Source organism: Rhinopithecus bieti, unplaced genomic scaffold, assembly GCF_001698545.2.
Source record: "Rhinopithecus bieti isolate Rb0 unplaced genomic scaffold, ASM169854v2 scaffold_27781, whole genome shotgun sequence".
Taxonomy (NCBI): domain Eukaryota; kingdom Metazoa; phylum Chordata; class Mammalia; order Primates; family Cercopithecidae; genus Rhinopithecus; species Rhinopithecus bieti.
The window spans coordinates 282,287-298,460 of NW_016812388.1; the positions used below are offsets into that span (position 1 = coordinate 282,287).

The 16,174-nt window shown below is 40.7% G+C and overlaps 1 protein-coding gene across 1 annotated transcript in view; it reads left to right on the plus strand.

Moving 5' to 3' along the window:
• The window catches only part of USP8 (ubiquitin specific peptidase 8), an 84,637-nt gene that overhangs the window by 10,263 nt on the left and 58,200 nt on the right, over positions 1-16,174 (plus strand). Inside the window, 2 exon segments of the mRNA XM_017896203.1 lie at positions 4,728-4,896; positions 8,171-8,315. Coding sequence (XP_017751692.1) covers positions 4,793-4,896; positions 8,171-8,315 — 249 coding nt within the window. The 5' untranslated portion in view covers positions 4,728-4,792.

Consider the following 16,174-nt stretch of genomic DNA (forward strand, 5'->3'; position numbering starts at 1 on the left):
GTCTCGATCCCCTGACCCCGTGATCCGCCCGTCTCGGCCTCCCAAAGTGCTGGGATTACAGGCTTGAGCCACCGCGCCCGGCCTTTTTTTTTTTTTAAGACAGAGTCTTGCTCTGTCGCCCAGGTTGGAATGTAGTGGTGCGATCTTGGCTCACTACAACCTCCACCTCCTGGGTTCAAACGATTCTCCTGCCTCAGCCTCCTGAATAGCTGGGATTACAGGTGTGCGCCACCATGCCTGGCTAATTTTTGTATTTTTAGTGGAGATGAGGTTTCACCATGTTGGCCAGGCTGGTCTTGAACTCCTGACCTCAAGCGAGCCACCTGCCTCGGCCTCCCAAAGTGCTGGGATTACAGGCGTGAGCCACCGTACCCAGCTACGTAAGATAATTTTAATGTGTTGTATGTTATGGTTTGTCCTAGATCTAAACAAATAAATTCTGCAAATTATTTGACTTCTGTGGTTAATGAACACTTCTGTGTAAGTATCAGTGGGTTTGCTGTTGCTGCTGCTCTTTTATTTTTTTTAAACGATTGCAGCCAAAATAAGGAAATTGAGTTCATTCAGTCATTCTAGTCTAATATATTTTATGTCTGTCCATAGATTTCTTTAATGGCAAAATGCAGCAGAATGACTTATCAAAAATGTAACATGTTAAATTCACATAGATTTAGGTTGGATACACAGTCAGCCTTCTGTATCCGTGAATTCTAACAATGGCAGATTGGAAATATTTTTAAAAAATAATTGCATCTGTACTGAACCATGTACAGAGTTTTTTCTTGTCATTATTCCCTAACCAATACAATATAACTGTTTATATAACATTTACATTGTATTAGGTATTATAAGTAATCTTGAGATGATTTAAAGTAAGGTTATATGCAAATCTTATACCATTTTATATCAGGGATTTGAACATCAGCAGATTTTTGGTACTTGTGGGAAAAGTCCTGGAACCACTCTCCTACAGATACTGAGGAATTATATGTTTTGATTTCTCACTTGATTAGGGGAAAACACCCTTTACCTTCTGTTTGACTTCTGCAGAAATGTGTGTGACTGTAGAGGCTCAAATAGCATATTAAAACAATGCTGAAAGTATTTTTAACACTAGGCATCATTAAGTGACTGTATAACTTACATGATTTTGTTAATAAAATAGAAACAACTATGGGTTTTAATGGACTTTAGACATTATCAGAGAAGATTGTTACTTATTTGAACTGTTTCCAAAATCAAATGGAAGATTTGGGACAGAAAAGGAAGCTTTTAAAAAGTACAGTCTTTCTCCTAGAAACCCTTGCTAAAATCTTTGATGACATCGTAATCTTATCCCTGGACTTTCCTTCCTTGTGTCTAATCATTTGCCAAGTCCTGTCATTCTACCTTTGCAGTGTCTCTTGTATCTGCTTCCTCTATTCCATCTCTACTGCCCTAGTTCTAACCTTCATCATCTTTCCCTGGGATCATTATAATTAGATAACTAGTCTTTTCCCCATCTAGTTTGTCACCGCCTAACTTTATACTCTTCTTAGGTTCAATCACTTACCTCCCTACTTCAGAGCCCTGCTATCTTTAGAAGACAAAGTAAATGCTTTAGTAACATTCAAGCCTTCCGTTACCTGTTCCAAGTCTATTTCTTTTCCCCACTGCCTTGTTGATCCTTGTTCATTCTGTGTAGTGGCTAATTCCTAAAGATGTTCTTTACTTTCTTTTCTTCATCCTGCTCTTCATCTCTTTGAAAAACCTTCCCCCACCAAGACTCATATCAAATATTGTCTCTTTGATGATGACTTCCAAGATCCTTCTAGTCATACTTAATCTTCTCTCTTGATTTTTCTTATACTGTAATATTTGTAACTCTATAGTTTCATACCATACTATGTTGTATTACTACTGCTTACAACTTTCTCTTCCACGTTAGTTTTTTAAACTTTGTTGGTTTTTTTGTTTTGTTTTTAGACGGAGTCTCACTCTGTTGCTCAGGCTGGAGTGCAGTGGCGCAATCTTGGCTCACTGCCACCTCCACCTCCTATGTTCAAGTTGAGTTTCCTGCTTCAGCCTCTCGAGTAGCTGGGATTATAGGTGCCTGACAGCATCCCCAGTTAATTTTTTTGTTGTTGTATTTTGTTTTTTGAGAGAGTCTTGTTCTGTCACCCAGGCTGCAGTGCAGGGGTATAATCCACTCACCGGGTTCAGGTGATTCTCCTGCCTTAGCCTCCCGAGTGATTACAGGCATGCACTACCATGCCTGGCTAATTTTTGTATTTTTAGTAGAGATAGGGTTTCACCATGTTGGCCAGGCTGGACTTGAACTCCTGACCTCAAGTGATCTGTCCGCCTTGGCCGGGAAAGTGCTGGGATTACAGGCGTGAGCCACCATGCCTGGCCCCAATGTTCCAAGTCTTTTTTTTTGTTTTTAATCAATATGTTTTTTTAAATGTATATTTTTTGTTAGTTGCTTGTTTAACCCATAACTTTCTAACTTTTACATTTCTCTGGGTACTCTCTTCGTATTTATGTATGTTGCATTGCTTTACTCATGTTTGCACTGTTATGCTTATTTTATTTCTTTAAAACTTTAAGTACATTACATATATTCTTTTATATGTTATAAAACATGATACTAAAATGATCACCTGTGCACATACTACCCAGTTTGAGAAATAGAACCTTGCTGTACCCCTGAAACTCCTTATATGTGTCTCCCTGATTACAACTCTCCCTCTCCCAATATAACGTTGTGTTTATCATTTTCTGTCTGTCTTTATAGTTTTACCTCATTTATATCATTAAGCAATATATTGTTCAATTCAGTTTGATTTTTAAACTTTATATAGAGTATCATATTACACATATTCTTGGTTTGTCATTCAACATTGTGGGGAATGGGCAGGAGATAATGAGGTGGTAAGACGGGGAGGGTATGTTTTCTGGTTAAACTATTTTTTCTTGGAGAATCAGAGACCATACCTTGTATACCCCTTTAATACCTCTCTTTAACACGAGGCCTACTGTTGCAAGTTAAGTCCCCTGATGATTTACACTGACATTGAAACAATGCTGTTGTCTCTATAAGTATGAGGAAACCCAGGGGAATCCTGTCATACTCTTTCCTTAATGGATGCTCTTTGCAGGTTTGATGAATTGTTGATGAATTAGATACCTCACTAGAAGGACATATTTGATATCAGTTGACCCATTTGGGTGTGATAGTGTGGTCCAGAGACCTTTTCTCCCCTATCACTACAGCTTTAGACACAGGACCCAGGGTGGATGGTAAAGTGTAGAAAATGTTTGTATATTAGATCATTGTTTCTAAATGAATAGATCTGAAAGTACAAATTAAAGTGTTTGGTTCAACATGTGTTTATAGATACCTGGAGCAAGTATAGATAGAAAAAAAGTGAAAAGGATAAAAATGCAATATTCAGAGAACAAAATGGTTTGGTGACTAAGACAGTGGATTCATGTGCACAGGGTTAAAAGGGATGAGTACCAATGAATCACAAGTATTAATATTTAATATAAAATGTTACTAGAATTAAAGCAAATTGGGATGCTTTTGGAATTTCCATAGGTGAGCAGAGGCCTCCCCATCCCCTGCTCCAAGTTGTACCTTACTTAGCTTTTTAGGATTAGATGTTCATTGATACCCATTTGTTTAATAATAGTGAACGGATAGAATGAAGATTATTAAGAGAGTGGAAAGAAGTAGCCAGACATGGTGGCTCACACCTGTAACCCCAGCACTTTGGGAGGCCAAGGCAGATCACTTAAGGCCAGGAGTTTGAGACCAACCGGGCCAATATGATGAAACCGCATATCTACTGAAAACACAAAAACTAGCTGGTCATGGTGGTGAACACCTGGAATTCCAACTACTCAGGAGGCTTAGGTAGGAGGATTGCTTGAACTCGGGAGGTGGATGTTACAGTAAGCCGAGATCGTGCCATTGCACTCCAGCCAGGGTGACAGAATGAGACCCTATCTCAAAAAAAAAAAAAGAAGAAATCACTTAAAAAATAAACGGGTATCATCCATGAGAAAAGAGAATTGTTTCTAGATAAAAATTCCATCTACTTATAATCTATACATGAATGGTATTTTAACAGAAGAAACATGTAAAAGCTTTTATTATTACCGCTAGTTCCTTTGACAGGTAAGATTCCCAACTCTTTTTTTTTTTTTTGAGACGGAGTCTTGCTCTGTCGCCCAAACTGGGGTGCAGTGGCCAGATCTCAGCTCACTGCAAGCTCCGCCTTTCGGGTTCACGCCATTCTCCTGCCTCAGCCTCCCGAGTAGCTGGGACTACAGGCGCCCGCCACCTCGCCTGGCTAGTTTTTTTTTTTGTATTTTTTAGTAGAGTCGGGGTTTCACCAGTTTAGCCAGGATGGTCTCGATCTCCTGACCTTGTGATCCGCCCGTCTCGGCCTCCCAAAGTGCTGGGATTACAGGCTTGAGCCACCGCGCCCGGCCAGATTCCCAACTCTTAAAGCAAAATGATACAAAAAGTAATTCATTTGGTTAATTAAAATTTGAAAAAAATTATTAAATTGTTCACTCATGTTTTGCGTATCTTAAACTCCTGAAATAGATATTGTAAATAATTTGCAATTAACCCTGTTAGCAAAGGATACGGTTTAGGAGTTTTATTTTTTTAAACTGCTCACTTGTTTTATTGTTAATGAGGAAAATTAGTATAATTATTTTATTTCTTTCAGAAAAGAACTACTTTTAAGGAAATATAGCATCCATTGTGAAAAGGGAAAAGTAAAGATAATTCATCATGCCTGCTGTGGCTTCAGTTCCTAAAGAACTCTACCTCAGTTCTTCACTAAAAGACCTCAATAAGAAGACGGAAGTTAAACCAGAGAAAATAAGCACTAAGAGGTATGATGTATCCTTTGCTAGTTTGATTGAATCAAATATTATTAATTTTTAGTTCATTTCCACATTAAAGTTAGATGAATGTTAATTTAAAGTTTATTTGAAAATAACAGCATCACATGAATAAAATAAGACCTCCTTAGAGAAGGTCTTAATGTAATTGTAGCACAATACATATATATTCTGCTCATATGCATATTATCTACTCTCCAGACAGATCATACAGATATGACCTCTAGGTCATAAAGTTTAAGAGGCTAAGATTATGAAGCTTCTAAAAAAAAAAATACTCAGCCACAAGTCATTGTCTTTTCATAACACTATATAAAATAATTCCTTTTGGCCGGGTATGGTGGCTCAGGCCTGTAATCCCAGCACTTTGGGAGGCCAAGGTAGGCAGATCACCTGAGGTCAGGAGTTCCAGACCAGCCTGGCTGACATGGTGAAACCCCATTTCTACTAAAAATACAAAAAATTAGCCGGGCATGGTGGCGCACACCTGTAATCCCAGCAACTCGGGAGACTGAGGCAAGAGAATCGCTTGAACCCGGGAGGCGGAGGTTGCAGTGAGCTGAGATTGTGCCATCACACTCCAGCTTGGGCAGTAAGAGCGAAACTCTGTCTCAAAAATAATCATAAATAATAATTTCTTTCTCTTTATTTATTTTTTTTTTTTTGAGACATGGTCTGCTATCTTGTGCAGGCAGAGGAGTGCAGTGGCATGCTCATTGCTCATTGCAGCCTCGACTTCCTGGGCTTGAGTGATCCTCCTGGCTCAGTCTCCCAAGTAGCTAGGACCACATGCTTGTGCCCCAATGCCCAGCTGATTTTTAAATTTCTTACAGAGATAGGGTCTCACCGTGTTGCCCTGGCTGGTCTTGAATTCATGGCCTCAAGCGATCCTCCATGCCTTGGCCTCCCAAAGTGCTGGGATTGTAGACGTGAGTCTCTGCACCTGGCCAGAGAATGATAGAAACTTTAAAGAAAGTCAGAACGGAAAATGCCAGAATGAACTGAATTTTGAAACATTACTAAAGACAAAATGGGCTTTTAAAAAAAGAGCTTTTGGGCTGGGCACAGTGGCTCACGCCTGTAATCCTAGCACTTTGGGAGGCTGAGGCAGGCAGATCACAAGGTCAGGAGATCGAGACCATCCTGGCTAACACAGTGAAACCTCGTCTCTACTAAAAAAAAAATTTTTTTTTAAATTAGCCGGGTGTGGTGGCGGGTACCTGTAGTCCCAGCTACTCGGGAGGCTAAGGCAGGAGAATGGTGTGAACCCAGGAGGCGGAGCTTGCAGTGAGCCAAGATCATGCCACTGCACTCCAGCCTGGGTGACAGAGTAAGACTCCATCTCAAAAAATAATAACAATAAAAAAATAACTTTTGGCTGGGAACCGTGGCTTACACCTCTAATCCCAGCACTTTGGGAGACCGAGGCAGGCGAATCACCTGAGGTCAGGAGTTTGAGACCATTCTGGCCAACATGGTGAAACCACATCTTTACTAAAAATATAAAATCAGCCAGGCATGTTAGTCTATGCCTGTAATCACAGCTACTTGGAAGGCTGAGGCAAGAGAATCACTTGAACCTGGGAGGTGGAGGTTGCAGTGAGCTGAAGTTGCACCATTGCACTCCAGCCTGGGCAGCAGAGTAAGATTCTATTTCAAAAAAAAAAAAAAGATCTTTTGAGGCTGGGCATGGTAGTTCACATCTGTAATCCCAGCACTTTGGGAGTCCACGGTGGACGGATCACCTGAGGTCAGGAGCTCGATACCAGCCTGGGCAACATGTGAAAGCACGTCTCTACTAAAAATACAAAAATTAACTTGGCATGGTGGCATGGGCCTGTAATCCCAGCTAGTGGGAGGCTGAGGGATCCCTGAGCCCTGGAAGCAGAGGTTGCAGTGAGTTGAGATTGCACATTGCACTCCAGCCTTCGCGACAGAGTGAGACTCTGCCTCAAAATAAAATAAAATAAAATAAAATAAAAATAAAAAGATCTTTTGAAGGGCAGAAAGAGTAAGAGAGGGATTGGGCTATTTATCTTGCTAAGTTGGTAATGTTAATGGGGTAACAGAAAACAACTCTATTTAACTCCTGTTGAATGATTTTCAAATGGGAAACAATGGGAAAGATAAAGCCACCTTTAGATAGGACAATCCTTAAGGTCAGGCCTAAGACAGATTATTACTTTCTAGCAATGTCTGGTTTACCTCTAGCACTACGCTTATCCCAGAGGAAGTGGTATATATAAGTTGGTTGTATCCAAACTTGCATCTAACTTTGTATCAATTCTGAAGTAGTGAACCTAAATCATGAAATCTGCTTTATCAAGATCAGTGATCCCCAACCTTTTTGGCACCAGAGACTGGTTTTGTGGAAGACAATTTTTCAATGTGCCAGGGTTAGGGAGGATGGTTTTGGGATGAGTCAAGTGCACTAGATTTATTGTGCACTTTATTTCTATTATTATTACACTGTAATGTATAATGAAATAATTATACAACTCACCATAATGTTGAATCAGTGGTATCCCTGAGCTTGTTTTCTTGCAACTGGACCATCACATCTGGGGGTGATGGGAGACAGTGACAGATCATCAGGCATTAGATTCTCATAAAGAATGCACAACCTTGGCTGGGTGTGGTGGCTCACACCTGTAATCCCTGCACTTTGGGAGGCCGAGATGGGAGGATCACTTGAGGTCAGGAGTTCGAGACCAGCCTCACCAGCATGGTGAAACCTTTGTCTCTACTGAAACTACAAAAATTAGCCGGGCATGGTGGCACATGCCTGTAATCCCAGCTACTTGGGAGGCTGAGGCAGGAGAATCACTTGAATCTGGCAGGCGGAGGTTGCAGTGAGCAGAGATCGCGCCATTGTACTTCAGCCTGGGCAATAAGAGCTAGTCCCCGTCTCAAAAAAGAAAGAAAGAAAGAAAAAAGTGCGCAACCTAGATCCCTCACATGTACAGTTTGCAATAGGGTTTGTGTTCCTATGAGAATCTAATGCCGCACTGATCTGACAGGAGGCAGAGCTCAGGTGGCAATGCGAGCAATGGGGAGTGGCTGTAAATACAGATGACACTTTGCTGGCTAGCCCACCACTCATCTTCTGCTGTGTGTCCTGGTTCCTAACAGGCCATGAACCAGTACCAACCTGTGGCCCTGAGGTTGGGGACCCCTGATAAAGATTATCTGTGGACTTTGTATATGACCTGTATTTTTTTCCCAGATGTCAAGTACTTTAATTTTTTTTTTCTCTAATTTCAAGTTATGTGCACAGTGCCCTGAAGATCTTTAAGACAGCAGAAGAATGCAGATTAGATCGTGATGAGGAAAGGGCCTATGTGCTATACATGAAATACGTGACTGTTTATAATCTTATCAAAAAAAGACCTGATTTCAAGCAACAGCAGGTACCTTTTATTTTTGCATTGTTATTTCCTAAGTTATTTTGCATAATGGAGCTATTGATTTTTTTCTAAAAATTTTAAGTAATAATGAAATTTCGCTCAAATTATATGCAGCATCATCTCTCTCATGTAGATAGAAAAAGGAAACTAAAGATACAGTGTTATTATTTACAAATGTGTGTAATGTGTGAACTCGTGCATATTCTTGGATTTGCCATGGTTTAGTACAAGTTTATAGCAACATACAGATTCATAATTTTTTTCTGAGGTAATTAATTATTGCTAGGTCAAGTAGAAGAATTGAGTTTGCTCATTAAGTAAGAAAACATGGCTGTTTTTTAAATAGTACTTTTATTGTACTTTCTTAAGATTCAAGGTTTAGTCTCTTGTTTTATGTGACAGCTTTTGTATATGACTGACATTGTAGCCATATTAAAAATCTCAGTTTCCAAAATTGATACTGATCACTCCCTAAATCTTTTTTTCTTCTTCTTTTGAGATGGAGTTTCACTCTTATTGTCCAGGCTGGAATGCAATAGCATGATCTCGGCTCACTACAAACTCTGCCTCCTGGGTTCAAGTGATTCTCCTGCCTCAGCCTCCCGAGTAACCTGGATTACAGGCATGTGCCACCACGCCTGGCTAATTGTGTATTTTTGGTAGAGATGGGGTTTCTCCATGTTGGCCAGGCTAGTCTCGAACTCCCGACCTCAGGTGATCTGCCTGTCTCAGCCTCCCAAAGTGCTGGGATTAGAGGCATGAGCCACTGTGTCCAGCCCACTCCCCAAATCTTTAAACTTCTTTTTGCTTTTAATCCTTTGAACAGGTGCTTGTCTTCCATTTGGCTGAAACCATGGATAGGGAGGGCAGGGGCAATATAAATGAAGAGAAAAAAACTGATGACTAGGATAAGTGTTGATAGAGAAAATAAATGTATTTCATTTGTATTAGAAACTAGCAAAAGAATGCTGGGCGTGGTGGTTCACACCTGTAATCCCAGTACTTTGGGAGGCCGAGGTAGGTGGATCACCTGAGATCAGGAGTTCGAGACCAGCCTGACCAACATGGTGAAACTCTATCTCTACTATAAATAAAAAAAACTAGCTGGGTGTAGTGGTGGGCGCCTGTAATCCAAGCTATTTGGGAGGCAGAGACAGGAAAACCACTTGAACCTGGCAGGCAGAGGTTGCAGTGAGCCAGGATCGTACCACTGCACTCCAGCCTCGGGATAGAGAGAGACTCCATCTCAAAAAACAAACAAACGAACAAAAAACAAACTAGCAAAAGAAGAATGTGAAGAATGTAGAGGCTCATTAAAGAAATGTGAAGGAGGTTGTGTTGCTGGGTTTACCTTTACTTAGAAACAATCTTACTACCTGGCAGTAGTTAACAAAATACTGCCTATAGATTTTTTACCTGGTAGAGAAGCCACTCTCAATTAATAATAAGATTTTATTTTGTTCTTTGGTCATAGAATTGGCTTGTATTATTTAAGTTGACTTATTGAAATAACAAAATTTATTTTTTTCTTTGATGATCTTTTTTTTTTTTTTTTTAAATTTACTTTGAGGCGGAGTCTCACCCTGTCACCCAGGCTGGAGTGCAGTGGCACGATCTTGGCTCACTGCAACCTCTACATCTCGGGTTAAGCGATTCTCCTGCCTCAGCCTCCCGAGTAGCTGGATTACAGGCTCTCGCTACCATGCCCAGCTAATTTTTTTGTATCTTTAGTAGAGACAGAGTTTCACCATGTTGGCCAGGCTGGTCTCGAACTCCTGACCTTGTGATCTGCCCCCCCCCCCCCATCCTCCCAAAGTGCTGGGATTACAGACATGATCCTGTGAGCCACTGTGCCTGGCCACTTATTTTTATTTTTAGAGGAGTGTGACTTTTGGTTGTTAAGGAATGACTTTAATATTTTATTTAATGGTGATAAATCATTGCTGGTGTTTCTTCTCATTAGCAAAGTTATTCTAATAACAGTTACTAGGTTTTTTTGTTTGTTTGTTTGTTTGTTTTTTAAGACGGAGTCTCGCTCTGTCGCCCAGACTGGAGTGCAGTGGCACAATCTCGGCTCACTGCAACCTTTGCCTTCCAGGTTCAAGCGATTCCTCTGCCTCAGCCTCCCAAGTAGCTGGGACTACAGGTGTGCGCCACCATGCCCAGCTAATTTTTGTATTTTTAGTAGAGGTGGGGTTCCACAATATTGGCCAGGCTGGTCTCAAACTCCTGACCTCGTGATCCGCCTGCCTTTGCCTTCCAAAGTGCGGAGATTACAGGCTTGAGCCATCATGCCTGGCCAATTACTAGGTTTTTAGCTCTATCTTTGAAGAAGGGGCCCCTTGCATTTGGAGGTTCATTCATCTGTCCACAATGGTTGAATTAGTCCTGCCCTGGGAGAAATACTGTTTAACATTTTTGGACATACTTACCTACAGATAAGAGACAGAGGCCTTCCTAAATTCAAACAAGTTTTTGCACAGTCTATGAAATATGTTAAAGTGAATTGCTTAAAACACAGTGTAAGTGGTGCTCACTAAAGTAAATATTTTTGAAAGTCTTGAAATTTGGGTAACTTTGGCAGTTTTGTTGTTTGCTGTTTTGTCTGTGTGGTAGGGTTTTTTTTCTTTTTCTTTTTTTTTTTTTTGGTGACAGTCTCACTCTGTCGCCCAGGCTGGAGTGCGATGGCACGATCTTGGCTCACTGCAACCTCCGCCTCCCGAGTTCAAGCGATTCTCCTGCCTCAGCCTCCCGAGTAGCTGGGATTACAGGCACCTGCCACCAAGCCCGGCCTAATTTTTGTATTTTTAGTAGAGATGGGGTTTCACCATGTTGGTCAGGCTGGTCTCGAACTCCTGACCCTGGGTGATCCACCTGCCTTGGCCTCCCAAAGTGCTGGGATTATAGGCATGAGCCACCACGCCCAACCAGGTTTTTTTGTTTTGTTTTGTTTTATGTTCTTGTTTACTTTTTGCTTTATTCTTGGAAGTTAGTAGTTATTTTTTTTCTATGACAAGGTTGGGAATATTTTTGTAGCTACCTCTTTTTTTTTTATCTTCTTGAGAAGGTAGTGAGTACATTTAAATAGATGAGATGTTTCCATTTCCATAGAGTCTCTATTGCATTTCCAAAGGGAGTATCTAGGCAGAGAAGTTGAGGTTGAGAAGCTCTCTGCAAAGGCTCAGGTAACTTAGGCCATTATTTCATATGATTCAGTAGTTCGGTTCCTGTTTTTCAGAAAAATGATTATTTTCATTTGCTCTGTCCAGGGTGCTTCATCTGCTTCTGTCTTAGAACTGTTTTTTGTTTGTTCTGAGACAGAATCTCGCTTCCGTCACCCAGGTTGAAGTGCAGTGGGCACAGCCATGGCTCACTGCAGTCTCGACTTCCTGGGCTCAGCTGATTCTCCCCTCCCCCCCGCCCCCCAGCCTCTAGAGTAGCTGGGAGTACAGACACGCAACACCACACCTGACTAATTTTTAAATTTTTAGTAGAAACAAGGTCTTATCCTGTTGCCCAGGTTGGTCTCGAACCCCTGGGCTCAATTGATCTGCCTGCCTTAGCCTCCCAAAGTGCTGGGATTACAAGTGTGAGCCACCTTGCCCAGTTGCAGAACTGTTTTTTGTTGTATTTTCTGTAGCCCAGCCTCTCTGGTGTTCTTCAAGTATGTGAGGTGCTAAATTTACTAACAAGGTATTTTCTGTTTTTTACCCTTTAAATCAGGTAGGGACTGAATATATGTCATTGAACTTCCTTAGAAACTTGTATTTTCACTCTTATACTAGAAAATGTTTGAGATTTAGGCTAGGCGCAGTGGCTCACCCGTGTAATCCCAGCATTTTGGGAGGCTGAGGCAAGCAGATCACTTGCAGTCAGGAGTTTGAGACCATCTTGGCCAACATGGTGAAACCCCATCTCTACTAAAAATACAAAAATTAGCAGGGCGTGGTGGTGTGCATCTATAGTTCCAGCTACTCAGGAGGCTGAGGCAGGGGAATCACTTGAACCTGGGAGGCAGATGTTGCAGTGAGTCAAGATAGCGCCACTGCACTCCAGCCTGGGCGACAGAGTGAGAGTCTGTCTCCCCCCCAAAAAAAAAAAAAGGGCACAGTGGCTCACGCCTGTAATCCTAGCACTTTGGGAGGCCGAGGCAGGTGGATCACAAGGTCAGGAGTTCACAACCAGCCTGGCCAATATGGTGAAACCCCGTCTCTACTAAAAATACATAAAAAATTAGCCAGGTGTGGTGGCAGGCGCCTGTAATCCCAACTGCTTAGAAGGCCGAGGCAGGAGAATTGCTTGAACCTGGGAGGCAGAGGTTGCAGTGAGCCAAGATCACGCCACTGCACTCCAGCCTGGGCAACAGAGCAAGACCCCATCTCAAAAATAAAAAAAAAGGAAAATTGAGATTTAGATAAAACATTAATTTACCAGCACTTTGGGAGGCCGAGACGGGCGGATCACGAGGTCTGGAGATCGAGACCATCCTGGCTAACACAGTGAAACCCCGTCTCTACTAAAAAATACAAAAAAACTAGCTGGGCGTGGTGGCGGGCGCCTGTAGTCCCAGCTACTCGGGAGGCTGAGGCAGGAGAATGGCGTAAACCCGGGAGGCGGAGCNAAAAAAAAAAACATTAATTTAGCAAGCTCTCTCATTAGTAGAGAAGGACACTACATTTTATTACTTATCAGAAAGTCAGCTTGTGAATAATTTTTTCAGGGTTATCCGAAAAAGCAGGGAAAGAAAATGTATTGAAAATATTAGTGTAGCAAATTCTAGATAAAATTAGAATTGTATTTTAACATTTTTATGACATTCTTGAAAATTCTTAATATTCATTGGTAAACCTATTTTTGTTTAGGATATCATGAAAGTTGTTTGAATTCATATGTTCAGGAGTCAGGAAAGTTCTGGTAAACTTGAGAAGCAAACATTTTTAGTTATGTAATAATTGGATGTTATCTTTCTTCTGCCAATTATCATACTATTAAAATTGTGAAAGTATTTATACTTACTTTAACTGTGGTCCTTTAAGAGCACAGAGATACATAATTGACAGGAAACCTCACTAATATTAGGGGAATATCTGGTAGTGTGTGACAGACATGCCCAAACATAAACAATGTTTTGTGTTTAAATAGGTTTAAGCTGGGCTTACAGGCTGGCTTTTTAGTGAGTTCATGTGTAAAAATGAATAAAACAAGTCATAGCATTTTTGGTTTTACTTTGCATTTTGTATTTATTCAGAATGATTACATTATGATTTCTGTTAAATGGTTCTGTTAATGTAATGATTACATTCTACTTTCTGTTAAGAGAATTGCATCAATAGTCAAGACATAGTGTGCTAACTGAAATTATTGTAATGTTCAATTGATATAATATTGAACAAACTGTACACTTTAATTGGAATAAGTGAAGGGTCCTTCTAATATATTTAGGCTTTAGAAGAATCAACCAAAGAAAGCATGATCTACTTTTAGGCTAGATAGACATATGATAACTATTATCAACAGACTTTTTTTGAGACAGGGTCTCACTCTGCTGCTCAGGCTGAAGTACAGTGGCACGATAATGGCTCACTAAAGCCTTGACCAAGCTATCCACCTGCTTTGGCCTCCCAAAGTGCTGGGATTACAAGCGTGAGCCACCCAGCCTGGCCATCAACAGATTTTTCTTCTTAAAAATAAGTCTTACGTTAACTGGGACACAAAAATTAAAACTTTTGCTATGTCACTCATATTCTGTTCTTGTGTTACCACATACTCTTTTGAAATTTAAAAAGTGTTTAGAATGATAGATTGTTGAGCAGTGGTATATTGGATTAGAGCTCAGATCCAGTTAATTTCTAAGTTATAATATTTGTAAATGTCTGGCAGTTTTCTTTAGAAAAATTGAATTCTTCATATGCTCCAGGTTGTATTGTGCTACTGGACACTGGTCTTATGGGAATGAATTATTTACTGTTAGTTTTTGTTGTTGTTTTGAAATGGAGTCTTGCTCTGTTGCCCAGACTGGAGTGCAGTGGCACTGTCTCTGGTCGTTGCAACCTCCACTTCTCAGGTTCAAGCAATTCTCCTGTCTCAGCCTTCCAAGTTGCTGGGACTACAGGCACGTGCCACCACGCCTGGCTAATTTTCGTATTTTTAGTAGAAATGGGGGTTTGCCATGTTGGCCAGGCTAGTCTTAAACTCCTGACCTCAGGTGATCCACCCACCTCAGCCTCCCAATATGCTGGGATTGCATGTGTGAGCCACCACACCCAGCCTACTGGTAGTTTTTTTGTTTTTTGTTTTTTGTTTTTCCTTTCCCCACCCGCCCACCGAGACGGAGTTTCACTCTTGTTGCCCAGGCTGGAGTACAATGGCACGATCTCAGCTCACTGCAACCTCCACCTCCTGGATTCAGGCGATTCTCCTGCCTCAGCCTCCCGAGTAACTGGGATTACAGGCGCGCGCCAGCACGCCTGGCTAATTTTTGCATTTTTAGTAGAGACAGGGTTTCCCCGTGTTAGTCAAGCTGGTCTCAAACTCCTGACCTCAGGTGATTCACCCGCCCCGGCCTCCCAAAGTGCTGGGATTACAGACGTGGGCCACCACACACGGCCTACTGTTAGTTTTGATCTACCTAGTTACAGAAGTTGTGTTTATTTGTATCATAAGTAATCTGTAAGTTATATATATTTATGTGGGCTGTTATATATGTTTATGTGGCTCTACCATTGCAGCTCTTCATGACTGAGAGCCAAAGATGGGTACTTCTGAGCTACAACCCTTCTTTTTATAAATTATGATTATTATAATTTGTAGTGAACTGTGCTAGTAGGCTCTATTTGCAAAGTCATATTGACATGTTGTGGCAAATCCTTGATCCAGTAATCATTCAGCTGACTTAACTAGCTACTGCCATGTCATACCAACCTTGATTTGAAAATATCTGATTGTAGTATCTAACGTGTGACCTCTTGGAGTAGTGATGTAAAAAAAAAGCAACAACAACTTCATTGTACTTGTTAGTAAATTATATGCCAAACCTTTTACCGTTTGCATTTTTTAAAGGTAGATTATAATTTTTTTTTTTTTTTTTTTTTGAGACAGAGTCTTGTTCTGTCACCCAGGCTGGAGTGCAGTGGTGCAATCTTGCCTCCTGGGTTCACGTGATTCTTCTGCCTCAGCTTCCTGAGTAGCTGGGATTACAGGCACGTACCACCACACCCAGCTGGTTTTTGTATTTTTAGTAGACATGGGGTTTCACCATGTTGGCCAGGCTGGTCTTGAACTCCTGTCCTCAAGTGATATGCCCGCCTTGGCCTCCCAAAGTTCTGGGATTATAGGTGTGAGCCACCGTGCCTGGCCTAGATTATACTATTAATTATTTATTTTCTATCATTTGGTTTTTAGTTGCTCAGAGTTTCCTAATGTGTAAATGTACAGGTAAAGTACAAATGGAAGCAAAAATATCTGTTTAGAACAAGTAAACAAAAATTCCATGTTGTGTCTCTACATAGTTTGCTTTATTGTGAGACCAGAGAAAAAAACTAGATACATATTTTTAATAAGAAAAGATACTTTATTCTTGAAAGCTTTGCTCTTTGGCACTTATAAATAACAAGAATGTTATTTATACTTTTTAATGGTGACTTATAAATAAGTCAAATTTATGAACTAGTGGATCCTTTTAACTTACTAATGGTATGAAGACATACTTTTGAGACATTTGGAGAATAAATTATACATTTATGTAGGTTAAAAGTTTTTAAAAATCTTCCATCGTAATAAAACAAACTTCCGTTTATATAAGCACCATGAGTTTAATGATTTTAGCACTAATGTTACATGCAATGCCCGGTACTAACAATATG